Consider the following 15,713-nt stretch of genomic DNA (forward strand, 5'->3'; position numbering starts at 1 on the left):
TGTCTCTTTACTGAATGGGGATATCTCTTTGCTTTATGGAGATGTCTCTTGCTGAATATATGGGTATTTCTCTTTGCTGGATTGGGCTGTCTCTTTACTTTATGGGGATGTCTCTTTGCTTTATGCTGGATATGCATGTATTTTTTTGGATGGGGGAGGGGGGCAGCATTTCATTCTTGGACCCAGGCAGCACAATGTCTGGGGCCAGGCCTGCCCTCACCACCTCCCTATACAGCTGGAACCTTCATGGGGGAGTGGGGTTTCTGGGCACGCATGACCGCCCTATGAGGCAGGGCCTTTACATTACATAGTTGTTGGTAGACCTAAAGGAGATTGCACAGTGTATGGTCAGCATAAAGCTCACTGCACACACATTAGAATCTAATTGTAGCAGGATCATTACCCGCATCCTCCACCAAAAAAAATAATATTTTTTATTGTATCATCTCCTCTAGATCTACCAATTACTATGTTTTGTAAAGGCACGTGTGATTGGATAGAAGTTGATTGGATAGGGTAGGTAGATGCTGATATTTCTTAGGTTTGGTAAACCTAAAGTTGGTTGTATGGTCAAATTGTAACGTGTATAGTGACCCTTTCTTTGGCAGCTTATAGTCAACCTTTCTACACTTCGCCATTACTCGGTTTAGCAAAAATTCCCATTACTTCCAAGTACCAATAGGAAGGCTGGCATGAGCCAAGAACTGGTTTGTGTAAAGCAAGAACCACCGTGTGTGTACACACCAATGTGATTAGTCCACTCACATTTATATTTATTGAAAAAAAAAAATGAAACAAAAAAAATTTCTATAAGTGCTTTTTATGTTGCTGTATATCATCCAACCAGATTGGAATTAGCAGTGAGATCTGAAGTCTGTGTTGGATTGGTCGCCCTGTAAGCTCAGGCACTACACGAAGAACCAGGATGTTTTCTGATGGACATGGGTCTACAGAACATTGAAATTCTCCCGGCAACACCACATGGTCCAACCCCATCCCTGGTCAGATCCCTGTGTAGGTCCATCTATCACCTACAGCAGTGGTCCTCAACCCTGGTCCTCAGGGCCCACTAACAGGCCAGGTTTGCAAGATAAATGAAATCCATCCCAAGTGATATAATTTGCTGCTCAGTGATTGCAGTATTCTAGTCTGCATCTTCCCAAGGTAATACTTAAAATCTGGCCTGTTAGTGGGCCCTGAGGACAGAAGTTGAGGACCACTGCCCTACAGGGTCATAATGTTGTTGAGCTCCTTCTCCAGCGCCTGGCTGGCCTGGTGGTTAAGGAACAGTAGGTGCCCCTGAGGAATGAACCTGTCCAGACTCAGATGGATCTTGTCTGCCCGGAGGATGACGTTGGTGCTGTTGGTGAGGAGCTTCAGGGACTCTACCAAATACCTCACCAGCATCCTCAGCGTGCTCTCCGCCAAGGTCAGATTGTCCAAGGAGTCACAGATCAAGGAAAAGCCCAGAGAGAATACCCCCATCCAGAGGACGGTCATTTCCTGGGGGAAGGGATCCCCTGCTCCCAGACCATACATCCCGACCTCCTCTTCATGGTAGGACACTGGCTCGTCTACTGACTGGATGACAAAGTCGCTGGCTGGCCGACCGGACACCTGGCGTCTCAGAAGACACATCGACTCTGTCTGCCTGCAAGAGAGAAGATTTCTCCATCATAGACGTAATTTTGTCTTCGCCCATGGCCCCTCACCAAGACCATCCTCCACCCATGGCCCCTCACCAAGACCATCCTCCACCCATGGCCCCTCACCAAGACCATCCTCCACCCATGGCCCCTCACCAAGACCATCCTCCACCCATGGCCCCTCACCAAGACCATCCTCCACCCATGGCCCTTCCCCAAGACCATCCTCCACCCATGGCCCTTCCCCAAGACCATCCTCCACCCATGGCCCTTCCCCAAGACCATCCTCCACCCATGGCCCTTCCCCAAGACCATCCTCCACCCATGGCCCTTCCCCAAGACCATCCTCCACCCATGGCCCTTCCCCAAGACCATCCTCCACCCATGGCCCTTTCCCAAGACCATCCTCCACCCATGGCCCTTCCCCTAGACCATTCTCCACCCATGGTCCCTCACCAACACCATCCTCCACCCATGGTCCCTCACCAACACCATCCTTCACCCATGATCCCTCACAAAGACCATCCTCCACTCATGGTCCCTCACCAACACCATCCTTCACCCATGATCTGTCACCAACACCATCTTTTACCCATGGTTCATCACCAACACCATCCTTCACCCATGGTCCCTCACCAACACCATCCTTTACCCATGATCTGTCACCAACACCATCCTTCACCCATGGTCCTTCACCAACACCATCCTTCACCCATGGTCCCTTGCCAAGACCATCCTTCACCTATGGTCCCTCACCAAGACCCAGTACAGGGATGGTGGAACCCCTCATATTGGGCACAGCAGGTGTACAGGCGCGGGAACTCAGCACAGGGATGGTGGGAACCCCTCATATTGGGCACAGCAGGAGTACAGACCTGGGAACTCAGCACAGGGATGGTGGGAACCCCTCATAATGAGAACAGCAGGTATAAGGACCATGGAACTCAGCACAGAGATGGTGGGAACCCCTCATAATGGGCACAGCAGGTGTACAGACCTGGGAACTCAGCACAGGGATGGGGAGAGCCCCTCATAATGGGAACATGCTGCAAAAGGTGGAGTTAGCCTTTAAAGGAATTTACAAACCACCATTGCTCACCTCTCTATTAAAATGCTGATTGATTGGCTGCCATGCTGACCTGGAAGAGGTTAAGACAAGAATTTGACTTTGCTTGCTGCATGTTTGTCCCAGATCAGGGTTCTAAAGTCAGCCAGACATGCAGCATTTTCATAAGGTGAGCAGCCAGGCTCTGTTTTTCCCTCAGCGCAGGTTTCTGATAAGATATGGACGTCCTCTGGTGCTGGTATCGGACGGCACTGCCAACTCACCTGGCCACCACGGCGATCTGATCCATCCTCCTGGCTCTGTCCTTCTCCAAAGCCACCTCATCCGCCCTCAGCCTCTCCTCCAGGAGGTTACAGCCGAACAGGTGAGAGTAGAGGACCCGGCACAGCTCAGGGCCCTCCCCGGGACCGGCCCCCACCGTGTGGATGACAAAGCCGTGCACCATCACAGCGCCCTGAGAACAGAGGGGACACCGGTCAGATATATCGATACGTTATACAAGTTCTACATAACAGCAATCCTGTGACATATGGCATCCATACACGGGACAATTTCATATACAATCGTATTTCAGCTGATTTACCAATTAATCGGAAAGATCAAATAATCATTCAGTGTGTTCGCTTTCCTACGATCAGATTTTTACATTCAGAATAATTTCAATTAAATCGGTCAGTTTTACTTGAAACCAATCAATGATGCAGAGTTTGTTTTTGTTTTTTTGATAATTCATAGATCTGATCATATTATCTGATTCTTTGAAAGGTCACCACACACTTTACAATCTGATTGTACAATCTGCTTTAGATCAACCAAAAAAACTCTGTACTGATTGGATACAATGTGATTGGTAATTAGCTCGGTCCTCGTGTTACATGGTTTTTGTAGATCTAAGTTTGATTGTGCAGAGATTGTACAGACAGATTAGAAGGGTGACCATACAGGTTACAATCTGATCATGCAATATATACTGCTCAAAAAATTAAAGGAAAACTTTTGAACACACATCAGATCTCAAGGGAGAAAAATCTCATGTTGGATATCTATACTGGTATGGGCTGGGTAATGTGTTAGGATCTATACTGGTATGGGCTGGGTAATGTGTTAGTATCTATACTGGTATGGGCTGGGTAATGTGTTAGTATCTATACTGGTATGGGCTGGGTAATGTGTTAGGATCTATACTGGTATGGGCTGGGTAATGTGTTAGGATCTATACTGGTATGGACTGGGTAATGTGTTAGGATCTATACTGGTATGGGCTGGGTAATGTGTTAGGATCTATACTGGTATGGAATGGGTAATGTGTTAGGAAGGAAAGGATGCCACATCGTTTGATGGAAATGAAAATTATCACCCCACAGAGGGCTGAATTCAAAGACACCCTGAAAATCAACGTGAAAAAATGATGCAGCAGGCTCGTCCATTTTGCCGAAATTTCATTGCAGCAACTCATAATGGTCCTCAGTAGTTTGTATGGATGCCTGACAACGTTGGGGCATGCTCCTAATGAGACGACAGATGGTGTCCTGGAGTATTTTCTCCCAGATCTGGACCAGGGCATCACTGAGCTCCTGAGGTGCAACCTGGTGGGGTCGGATGGCCCAAAATGTTGCAGAGGTGTTCTATTGGGTTTAGGTCAGGCACGTCTGGGGGCCATTCAATGGTAGTAATTCCTTTATGCTCCAGGAACTGGTTGCATACTCTCACCACATGAGGCCGGGCATTGTCATGCACCAGGAGGAACCCAGGACCCCCTGCACCAGTGTAGGGTCTGACAATGGGTCCAAATATTTCATCCCAATGCCTAATGGCAGTCAGGGTGCCATTGTCTAGCCTGTAGAGGTCTGTGCGTTCCTCCATGGATATACCTCCCCCAGACCATCACTGACCCCCCACCAAACCAGTCATGCTGAACAATGTTACAGGCAGCATAACGTTCTCCACGGCTTCTCCAGACCCTTTCATGTCTGTCACATTTGCTCAGGGTGACCCTGCTCTCATCTGTGAAAAGCACAGGGCGCCAGTGGCGGACCTGCCAATTCTGGTGTTCAATGGCAAATGTCAATCAAGCTCCATGGTGCTGGGCAGTGAGCACAGGGCCCACTAGAGGACGTTGGGCCCTCAGGCCACCCTCATGAAGTCTATTTCTGATTGTTTGGTCAGAGACATTCACACCAGTGGACTGCTGGAGGTCATTTTGTAGGGCTCTGGCAGTGCTCATCCTGGTCCTCTGTGCACAAAGGAGCAGATACCGGTCCTACTGATGGGTTAAGGACCTTCTATGGCCCTGTCCAGCTCTCCTAGATTAACTACCGGTCTCCTGGAATCTCCTCCATGCTCCTGAGACTGTGCTGGGAGACACAGCAAACCTTCTGGCAATGGCACTTATTGATGTTCCATCCTGGAGGAGTTGGACTGCCTGTGCAACCTCTATAGCAGGGATCCTCAAACTACGGCCCTCCAGCTGTTGTGGAACTACACATCCCATGAGGCATTGTAAAACTCTGACATTCACAGACATGACTAGGCATGATGGGAATTGTAGTTCCTGAGGGCCATAGTTTGAAGACCCCTGCTCTATAGGGTCCAGGTATCCCCTCATCCTACCAGTAATGACACTGACCCTAGCCAAATGCAAAACTAGTGAAAAACAGTCAGAAAAGAGGAGTAGGGAAAAATGTCAGTGGCCTCCACCTGTAAAACCATTCCTGTTTTGGAGGTTATCTCATTGTTGCCCATCTAGTGCACCTGTTATTTTCATTGTCACCAAAGCAGCTGAAACTAATTAATAACCCCCTCTGCTACTTTACTGACCAGATCAATATCCCAGGAGTTTAATTGACTTGATGCTACACTCTGATTAAAAAGTGTTCCTTTAAATTTTTCTTAGCAGTGTATTTAGCAGCCTCCATCATCTATGTAGTGCCAGGATCTGCTAGATTTGTCAATAAATAAATGGTTTTGGTATATTCTCATTTTGCATAGTTCTGGTAAAACCAATAGAGATTGTACAGTGATTGTGCAGTCAGATGGTATAATGTATGGCCAGCAGAAGAATGGTTTGATCACTTTGTTATGTGTATGGCCACCAATGTACAGATCTCACCACCAGATTATGATCATGCAATCCGAGCGCCCCGTGATCCTACAACCCCCGACACCACGCGATCAAACAACCCAGGTGCCCCGCTATCCCACAAACCCGGCGCCCCACGATCCCACAACCCCGGCACCACGCGATCAAACAACCCAGGCGCCCCGCTATCCCACAACCCCGGCGCCCCGCTATCCCACAACCCCGGCGCCCCGCTATCCCACAACCCAGGCGCCCCGCTATCCCACAACCCCAGCGCCCCGCTATCCCACAACCCAGACGCCACGCGATCCCACTACCCAGGCGCCCCACTATCCTTCAACCCAGGCGCCCCGCGATCCCACAACCCCGGCGCCCCACTATCCTACAACCCAGGCGCCCCGCTACCCTACAACCCAGGCGCCCCGCTACCTTACAACCCAGGCGCCCCGCTATCCCACAACCCCGGCGCCCCGCTATCCTACAACCCAGACGCCACGCGATCCCACAACCCAGGCGCCCCACTATCCTACAACCTAGGCGCCCCGCGATCCCACAACCCTGACGCCCCGCTATCCTACAACCCAGGCGTCCCGCTATCCCGCAACCCAGGCGCCCCGCGATCCCACAACCCCAGCGCCCCGCTATCCCACAACCCCGGAGCCCCGCTATCCTACAACCCAGGCGCCCCGCTATCCTACAACCCAGGCGCCCCGCTACCCTACAACCCAGGCGCCCCGCTACCTTACAACCCAGGCACCCACTATCCCACAACCCCGGCGCCCCGCTATCCCACAACCCAGGCGCCACGCGATCCCACAACCTAGGCGCCCCGCTATCCCACAACCCAGGCACCCCGCTATCCCACAACCCAGGCTCCCCGCTATCCCACAACCCAGGCTCCCCGCTATCCCACAACCCAGGCGCCCCGCTATCCCACAACCCAGGCGCCCCGCTATCCCACAACCCCGGTGCCCCACTATCCTACACCATGGAGCTCATCTGTTCCATTGTTAACATTTGTCATTATTCTGATATGAAAATCTGACCTCCTCTTCTCTTCCAGCCCAATATACAGCCTGATCCTCCCCCGATATAATATATAATACATACAATGTATCCACTCAGCGGTCACATGACTTCCCCCTCTCTATGCTCTCCTCTGATACAATGTATCCACTCACCAGTCACGTGACCTCCCACCGCTCTGCACTACTTCCGTGCTTCGCACTCACTCCTTCCACCGCCACAGGAAAGCTGACATCTAGCGGAGGACGGCAGGGACTACAAGTAACCACGAACGAATTATTTGTATGTCCAGCGCTCCACCTACTGGTGATTTATAAGAAGTGCACGCCCAGCGATATTGATTTGTAATGCGTTAGCGCCACCTTGTGGTCAGCCTTTATACCGGCAGGGAGTGATGGATGGGAATTATTTTGAGCATGTCACTGCTGCAGAAGATGGTTCAGAATGTTGTTAGAAGGATGTTATTATCCTTTTCCACTAATACAGCAGATTATAACAAATAATATGGTGATATAGTGAAGTTGTGTGGGATCAGAATATAAAAAGTTACAAAATGTACAAAAATAAGAATTTTAATTGCTTTGGATTCATGGTAACATTGCTGGATAACCAGCAGTGGAAACCAAGCAGCCGTAATGCCTTCTTTTATGGGACAATAAACATGGGCCAAAAGTGTATTATATTGCAGATTACCAATCATCAGATGTGACGGTTGCATTGGTTTTCTTTTTTTTTAGGCATCTTCCCCATCTGTTTTCACCTGGTGATCTGGCCAATAACACACCTCCTGTATTATACAGACACCACGCTGGATGAAGGAGCACAGGGGGCATATTTGGACAACTGCATTGTAAATCTGTGGAGGAGGGGAGTGTTAGTGCATCTAAGTCTGCTAGTATATCTAACAAATGGAAGCCAAACTCCAGCTCACACTTTATTATTATTATTATATAGGATTTATATAGCGCCAACAGTTTACGCAGCGCTTTATAACCTTAAAAGCATTTACAGCAAACAGTTTTTTTGCAGGTTTTACATAAAGAAATAAAAGCTGATGATTGTAAGCACCCCTGTCAGTGGTAAATTTGTCTCATCTCTGTAACTGCTACATCTGTAGGAGAGCTTGTTCTGTTGAGAAACAACAGACTTACTGGCCAGATCACCAGATGAAAATAGAAGAAAGAAATCTTACAAAAAGAAAGTGAAAAAAAGAATTAAGAATAATAAATAAATAAATAAAAAAAAAAAAAAAATATATATATATATATATATATATATATATATATATATATATTTTTTTTTTTTTTTTTTCATTGCAAAGCACCCCCATAAACACCCCATATAAAAATGTATGCCCTCACGTTGTAAAGAGCTGCAAAAACTGTTGGCGCTATGAAAACCTGTATAAAAATAATAATAATAATATAATTAACATCCTTTGCACCTCCTTTGAGGTATTGTCATGAATGTCATTCCAGCCACCATATCTAAGAACTAGTAAGCTATATAATAAATATTGGCTTTGCGGGTTCAATACCACTCCTAACTCAGATACAGTATGTCCCTTCTAATGCTCTCAGCTTCCTCCAAATATCCAAACTAAGCTAGAAAATACTGTAAGCCCCAAAAAGGTATATTGTTTCTGAAAGCAGAGACCCAGGAGAAAAAATGGTGATAGATGCAATTCTTTTATGTTGCATGGTATTTGCACAACTATTTATCAAATGCAGATTTTTAAGGAAAAAAGCCATTGAAATGGTCATCAATTTCGAGTTAACCAAAACCTATGGCCCTGGAATGATTGCTCTCACTCTGACATTCATGATGATACCTCCCGTCTGTGGTGCAAAGGATGTTAATTATATTATAGCAGCCTTCCCCCTTCGTTTTTCCACAGTGTGTGGCAGAGGGAAGGAGTCCCAGATGGAGAGGTGCGCTGTACTGTAACGCATAGGGAGACCATGGGGAAATCATAAAGATCTCCCATGAAGTTGATAAAAGTGTTAGAGAGTCAGACCACCACCACTATCGCAGCTGGCCTTAACACTTTCATCACTGTAGTTGGCAGGTCTCACTATTCTTCCCTACCTCCTCTGCGCTGAGAGCATGGCATCAATTCTAGGCTTTATTACTGCATACACTGGCACCAATACTAGGGGCTATTACAGCGTAAACTGGAACCATTATTAGGGGCTATTACTACATAAACTGGCACCAATACTAGGCTTTATTACTGTGTAAACTGGCACCAATTCTAGGCTTTATTACTGCATAAACTGGCACCAATACTAGGGGCTATTACTGCATAAACTGGCACCAATACTAGGGGCTATTACTACATAAACTGGCACAAATACTAGGGGTTATTACTGCGTAAACTGGCACCAATACTAGGCTTTATTACTGCGTAAACTGGCACCAATACTAGGCTTTATTACTGTGTAAACTGGCACCAACAATAGGCTTTATTACTGCATAAACTGGCACCAATTCCTAGGGGTTATTACTGTGTAAACTGGCACCAATACTAGGGGCTATTACTACATAAACTGGCACAAATACTAGGGGTTATTACTGCGTAAACTGGCACCAATACTAGGCTTTATTACTGCGTAAACTGGCACCAATACTAGGCTTTATTACTGTGTAAACTGGCACCAACAATAGGCTTTATTACTGCATAAACTGGCACCAATTCCTAGGGGTTATTACTGTGTAAACTGGCACCAATACTAGGGGCTATTACTGCATAAACTGGCACCAATACTAGGGGATATTTCTGCATAAACTGGCACCAATACTAGGGGTTATTACTGCGTAAACTGGCACCAATACTAGGCTTTATTACTGTGTAAACTGGCACCAATACTAGGCTTTATTACTGCACAAACTGGCACCAATACCAGGCTTTATTACTGTGTAAACTGGCACCAATACTAGGGTATATTACTGCATAAACTGGCACCGATACTAGGGGTTATTACTGCGTAAACTGGCACCAATACTAGGGTATATTACTGCGTAAACTGGCACCAATACTAGGGTATATTACTGCGTAAACTGGCACCAATACTAGGCTTTATTACTGTGTAAACTGGCACCAATACTAGGGTATATTACTGCATAAACTGGCACCAATACTAGGCTTTATTACTGTGTAAACTGGCACCAATACTAGGGGCTATTACTGCATAAACTAGCACTAATACTAGGGGCTATTACAGCTTAAACTGGCACCAATACTAGGGGCTATAGCTGCATAAACTGGCACCAATACTAGGGGCTATAGCTGCATAAACTGGCACCAATACTAGGGGCTATTACTGCATAAAATGGCACCAATACTAGGGGTTATTACTGCGTAAATTGTTTGCTGAAATTGCTTTAAACTATAAGGTCTTAGGTCTGAAGCTGTACGTGAGGAAGAAAGGAAATCTTTTGAAAGTTTATCTTTTAAGTGTGTCGGTTAACACAATAAAAAGGTATCATTGCATACTGCATAACTCTCCTATTTTGTAACCTTATTTATATACTGTATATACTTATTTAGTTTTTCTCAGTGGTATGATATAGTGGTGAAAATTATGAGTGCCCCCCCCAGTTTTGACTGTGGTATCTTATGTGCCCCACCCCCCTATATATTGTTCCTAGAGTCACCACTGTTAACACCGCAGAGATTGACAATAACAGGAAGCCGGTTGGTGACGGTTGGTGTTTTGGAAGGACGGATTTAGCTGCTGGTTATTTTAGTGAACACAGTTCACTAACAGTAAAAGTCATCAGCTGCTTGTTGTTTAGATAAAGGATCTAAATATGGGGAATCCATCCATGCAATGGAGGATTCGAAAGGACTTTGGACAAAACTTTTTGTTTTAACTTTTACTCTAGGTTCACTCCTATGCGTTTTTTATTGCGTTTTACAGTTTGCAGAAATACACTACAGTAAATTTAACATGGTTTCCTATGGTACACGTTCACATCTGTGCATTTTGCAGCCGGTACATTTTTGGAAGGGGTCAGGGACTTTTTTTCTGCGCTGTGCATGTATTAGACTTCAATGGAAGCGCACCAGAAACGCAAGTATTGTGTTTGTGATGCGATTTGTGATGTGTTTTGCATTTTTGCAGTTTTTAATTTTTCCATTTCAAACACTGTATAGGGCTGGTTGCTAAGGAGCGGGCCAGGAAGCTGGCTGACACGTCATTAACAACCGATGAGTCATCAGCTGTCAGCGGGGTTCCCCACTGACAGCTGAATATAAAAAAATTGTTGCCGGCAAAAAAAAAATAGTGAAAAAAATAGGCATTGGGTCTCCCCTAGGTCTATACAAGGCCCTTCGGGTCTCGTATGGATTTGCAGGGGACACCCCCATGCCAAATTTTTTTTTCAAAAATAACATGGGGTCCCCCCCAAAATCCATACCTTATCCGAGCATGCACCCCGGCAGATCAGGAAAGGGAGGGGACGAGTGAGCACCCCCCGCTCTCCTGAACCATACCAGGCTGTGTGTCCTCTCTGCCCCCCCCCCCCAGTCCAAAGCATCTTGTCCCCATGTTGATGGGGATAAGGACCTCCTCCCGACAACCCTAGGCGGTGGCTGTGGGGGGTCTGTGGGCAGGGGGCTTATCAGAATCTAGAAGCCCCCTTTAACAAGGATTCCCCCAGATCCCACCCCCATGTGAATAAGTATGGGGTACATTGTACCCCTACCCATTCACAAAAAAAAAAAGAAGAAAGAAGTGTAGTGTTACAAAACACAAGAGACTGTTTTTAACAAGTTCTTTATTAAAAATTGTGTTTTCTTCCTCCGATGTTTCTTCTTCCTCTTCTCTCTCCGGTGTTTCTTCTTCCTCTTCTCTCTCCGGTGTTTCTTCTTCCTCTTCTTCCTCCGGTGTTTCTTCTTCCTCTTCTCTCTCCGGTGTTTCTTCTTCCCCTTCTTCCTTCGGTGTTTCTTCTTCCTCTTCTCTCTCCGGTGTTTCTTCTTCCTCTTCTTCCTCCGGTGTTTCTTCTTCCTCTTCTCTCTCCGGTGTTTCTTCTTCCTCTTCTTCCTCCGGTGTTTCTTCTTCCTCTTCTCTCTCCGGTGTTTCTTCTTCCCCTTCTTCCTCCGGTGTTTCTTCTTCCTCTTCTCTCTCCGGTGTTTCTTCTTCCCCTTCTTTCTTCGGTGTTTCTTCTTCCTCTTCTCTCTCCGGTGTTTCTTCTTCCGCTTCTTCCTCCGGTGTTTCTTCTTCCTCCCCTCCATGTTGAGGGCATGCGGCCTGGCCTGGTATGGTTCATGGGGGGGGGGGCGCTTACTCGACCCCTCCCTTTCCTGACCTGTTGGGCTCCATGCTTGGATGAGGGTCTGTTATGGATTTTAGGGGGGACCCCACACCATGTTTTTTAAATTGTGGCATGGGGTGTCTCCTCCAAATTCATACCAGACCCAAAGGGCCTGGTATGAACCTGGGGGGGACCCCATGCTGTTTTTTTCACAATTGTTTTTTTTTTGCCGGAAACTTTTTTTTTTTACGTTTAGCTGTCAGTGGGGAATGTTTAGAGCTGCGGAGTGACACATTAAGGCTCCATGTACACGGGACACTGGAAATGGCCGTTTAGGAGCAGTTGGGCGTTTTTTTCAGAAGCCCCTGAACCCATCTACATTTTATCTTATCTGTCCATGTACACCAGGTCGTTTACAGTCATTTGCAGGCAGTTGCGTTCAGGGACTGTTTTTAGAACGCAATTATTTGCGTTCGAACGTGTGTTTCCCGGCGTTTCAAACGCACAAACGCGTCCGAACGCGTCTAAATGCGATGACCCGCGTTTAGCGTTCGCGTTTTTCCATTTTAAAGGGGAATAATTTTTTTGACCTCTAGGAACGCTTCTAAACGCAAACACCCGCAAACGCTGCTAAACGCCCGCTAAACGCGGGTACAAACGCGACTGAACGGACGTTTCAAACGTCCTAAAAATTCCAGCATTCAAAGGGACTTTTAACAACGTCCCGTGTACATGGAGCCTAACAGAAGATGTTGACATTGCTTCTGGTTTTGTTTGGTTTTGCTCTGTTTTATATCTGCATTGATTTCTATTATTGATTTGGGTGCCTAGCTATGTAACCACGCCCACAAGGGCGTTGCCCCTCCTACGGTTTGGAGGGCCATGTGGGGCCTGGCCATATTATTTAAGCCATGGTCCTGGACATGGCCCTCGGGCTCTGAGGAAGAGGCAAGGCCTTGAAACGCGTTAGCCTTCCGTTCATATGGGATATCGGATTCTTCTATTTTGATGCCGTTTTGTTGGAATCTATATGCTGACCTACCACGCATGTTTGTGAGTAGTTGATTTTAAACTATTATTATTAAAAAGCTTGCTGAGGATAATGCGCTAGGCTGGTGCGCCCTTTTTTGTGTTTGTTTGTCAGTGGGGAAGCCCCCTGACAGCTGATGACTCATCAGTTGTTAAGGACGCGGCAGCCAGCTTTCCAACCCACTCCTTAACCAGCGATATAAAGTGTGTTTAAAGAGAAAAAAAAACTTAAAATGCGAAATTCATGAAAACTGCATGCAAAAACACATAAAAAAAACGAGGGTTCAAAAACGCAAAACACACTGCAAAACATGCCTAAAATATGCATAAAGCACAGCCGCATAGATGGCAAACCCCCCCCCCCCAAAACACCTTGTGCCCAGCTTCTTCCCCACAACCCTGGCTGGTGGTTGTGGGGGTCTGTGGGCAGGGGGCTTATAAGAATCTGGATGCCCCCCCCCCCATGTGAATGAGTAGGGGTACATAGTAAAACAAAAAAAAAAGTGTAGTGTAAAAAAATGACAGTAGGCAGTTTTTGACAAGTCCGTTATATAAAAAACAAAAATAGAAAACAATGTGCCTTGATGTAGATCCATCGTCAATCACAACGCTCACCGCCATGGCTGACACGAAAAGAAACCCTGCAAAAAGCACGAATGTCACGCACGTTGGTGTATGCTCAATGAATTTTGGCTCTGGGTTCTGTAACAGTCTAATTCCTTTTTAGTTAGCTCCATCTAGTGGCAAGATGCAATATCATTTTCTGAAATACCTCAATTAGAAAATATACTGCATTTTGGCCACTAGATGGAGCTGATGCTCCTAGGAATTAACCTTTTGCACCTCCTGTAATACATTTTTGCAGCGGCAAAGAAAGTGGACTTTAGCGCCCACATGCTGCACATATGCATCCATGGAGAACTTTCTGTGCTGAGAGAGCGCTTCCAGCATAGTGACCCAGCCAGGGACAAGGGGTGGGCAGGAGGGACGGTTGCTATTGCAGGGATGGGGGGGGGGGGGGTGCCTTGACTCTAACCCTAAGTGTAGGTGTGGCGCAGTTTGGTATCATTGCCCTGGGCGCTGGGTGACCTTGCTCTGGACCCAGCTGTCAAAGACAGCACTCTCTGCTAATGATTGTTAGCCAGTTGGACTGGCTACCAATCATGTGACTATTGCGACAGCCAATCACAGTGGTTACTTGATCAGCCAATTCTCCCTGATGTAAAGACTCCATTAAAGGGACACCCGGGCTGGGCAGGAAAGAGAAACTACAGCAGGCAGAAATGTGCGCGACATTTGTGCAACAAATGTTTATTTATTATACCCCATAGCATTATTATGGTGTAAGCCCTGCCCATTATCTTTTGCTAAACCACTCTAACTGTCTTCACTGCATAGGGACTTATTGACCCATAGTTCAAGCTAAAACTAGGAGGGCTACTCTCTTTGACATAACACAGGCAAAGAGCACAGGACACAGGATAGCCTTTAATTTCTGGCAGGATCAGCGGGTAATTTTGACACTGCAGACAAAGGAAATTTCCCCAATGATACAAACACAGCAAAAAAAAAAAAAAAGTTAAAGTGGAACCCCAGCCAAAAATAACATGATAAATCTGACTAGCCCCTGCAGTACTTGTTGTCTGCCACCAGATGTCCTCAGTTTAATGGCCAACATAATTCATCCCACTTCTTCTGAGCCCAGGTTTGTCCTGGACCTGCCCCCAGCCTGTGACTGGACAGTGAAAGGAAAGGCTGCACACAGTAATGGGCTCACCTCTCTGTCATTCTGCTCTCTGCTCCTATCAGCATGCTTCACGTCGGAACTGATTGACTTTCTTGTACTGCTTCTTTCTCCCCTAGTCTGAGCTCTGTGCTCCCCAACACATCTGGTGTGGCTTGTATACACACTAGATGCACTGGGGCTGTGCTGTCCCCAATGCGTACACTATGGCTGTGGCGTACATACAGGGGGGGTTAAGGGGGTCCAAACCCTCCCAGAGCATCTAAATACTAGAGCGTTGCTGACCTAGGTAATGTTGCTATCTGCTGCTGCATAGAAATGGCCTACACTAGAAGTAACTCGACTACATCACCCCCTTCAGTGAGTGGCGTTCATAGAGCAGTCCCAATGCAAAGACTATGGCTGGGGGGTAAATTCAGGAGGGGTTAAGGGGGTCCAAACCCCCCGAGAGCATCTAAGTACTAGAGGGTTGCTGACCCAGATAATTCTTCCTGATGTAAAGACTCCTTTAAAGGGACACCTGGGATGGGCAGGAAAGAGAAACTACAGCCTAAATTTGTTGAGCATGCAGAAATGTGCGTGACGTTTGTCCAACAAATGTTTCTTTATTATACCCCATTGCATTATTATGCACTGAGTGGTGTAAGCCCTGCCCATTATCTTTTGCTAATCCACTCTCACTGTCTTCACTGCATAGGAACTAATTGACCCATAGTCCAAGCTAAAACTAGGAGGGCTACTCTTTTTGACATAACACAGGCAAAGAGCACAGGACACAGGATAGCCTCTAATTTCTGGCAGGATCAGCAGGTAATTTTGACACTGGAGACAAAGGAAAATTTCCTCAATGAGACAAACACAGCA

The 15,713-nt window shown here is 46.6% G+C and overlaps 1 protein-coding gene across 1 annotated transcript; it reads right to left on the reverse strand.

Annotated features, from left to right (window-relative positions):
• Positions 1-954: 954 nt before the first annotated feature.
• Positions 955-3,162, reverse strand: AP5S1 (adaptor related protein complex 5 subunit sigma 1). Its single transcript, XM_082243502.1, has 3 exons — positions 2,976-3,162; positions 1,218-1,651; positions 955-1,024 (listed from the first exon to the last, which is right to left on the reverse strand). The coding sequence occupies exons 1-2, from the start codon at positions 3,155-3,157 to the stop codon at positions 1,225-1,227; spliced, it is 609 nt and encodes a 202-aa protein (XP_082099628.1). The 5' UTR covers positions 3,158-3,162; the 3' UTR covers positions 955-1,024; positions 1,218-1,224.
• Between the last annotated feature and the right edge of the window lie 12,551 nt (positions 3,163-15,713).

This window comes from Pelophylax lessonae (genome assembly GCF_965119305.1).
Source record: "Pelophylax lessonae genome assembly, chromosome: 1".
Classification (NCBI taxonomy): Eukaryota; Metazoa; Chordata; class Amphibia; order Anura; family Ranidae; genus Pelophylax; species Pelophylax lessonae.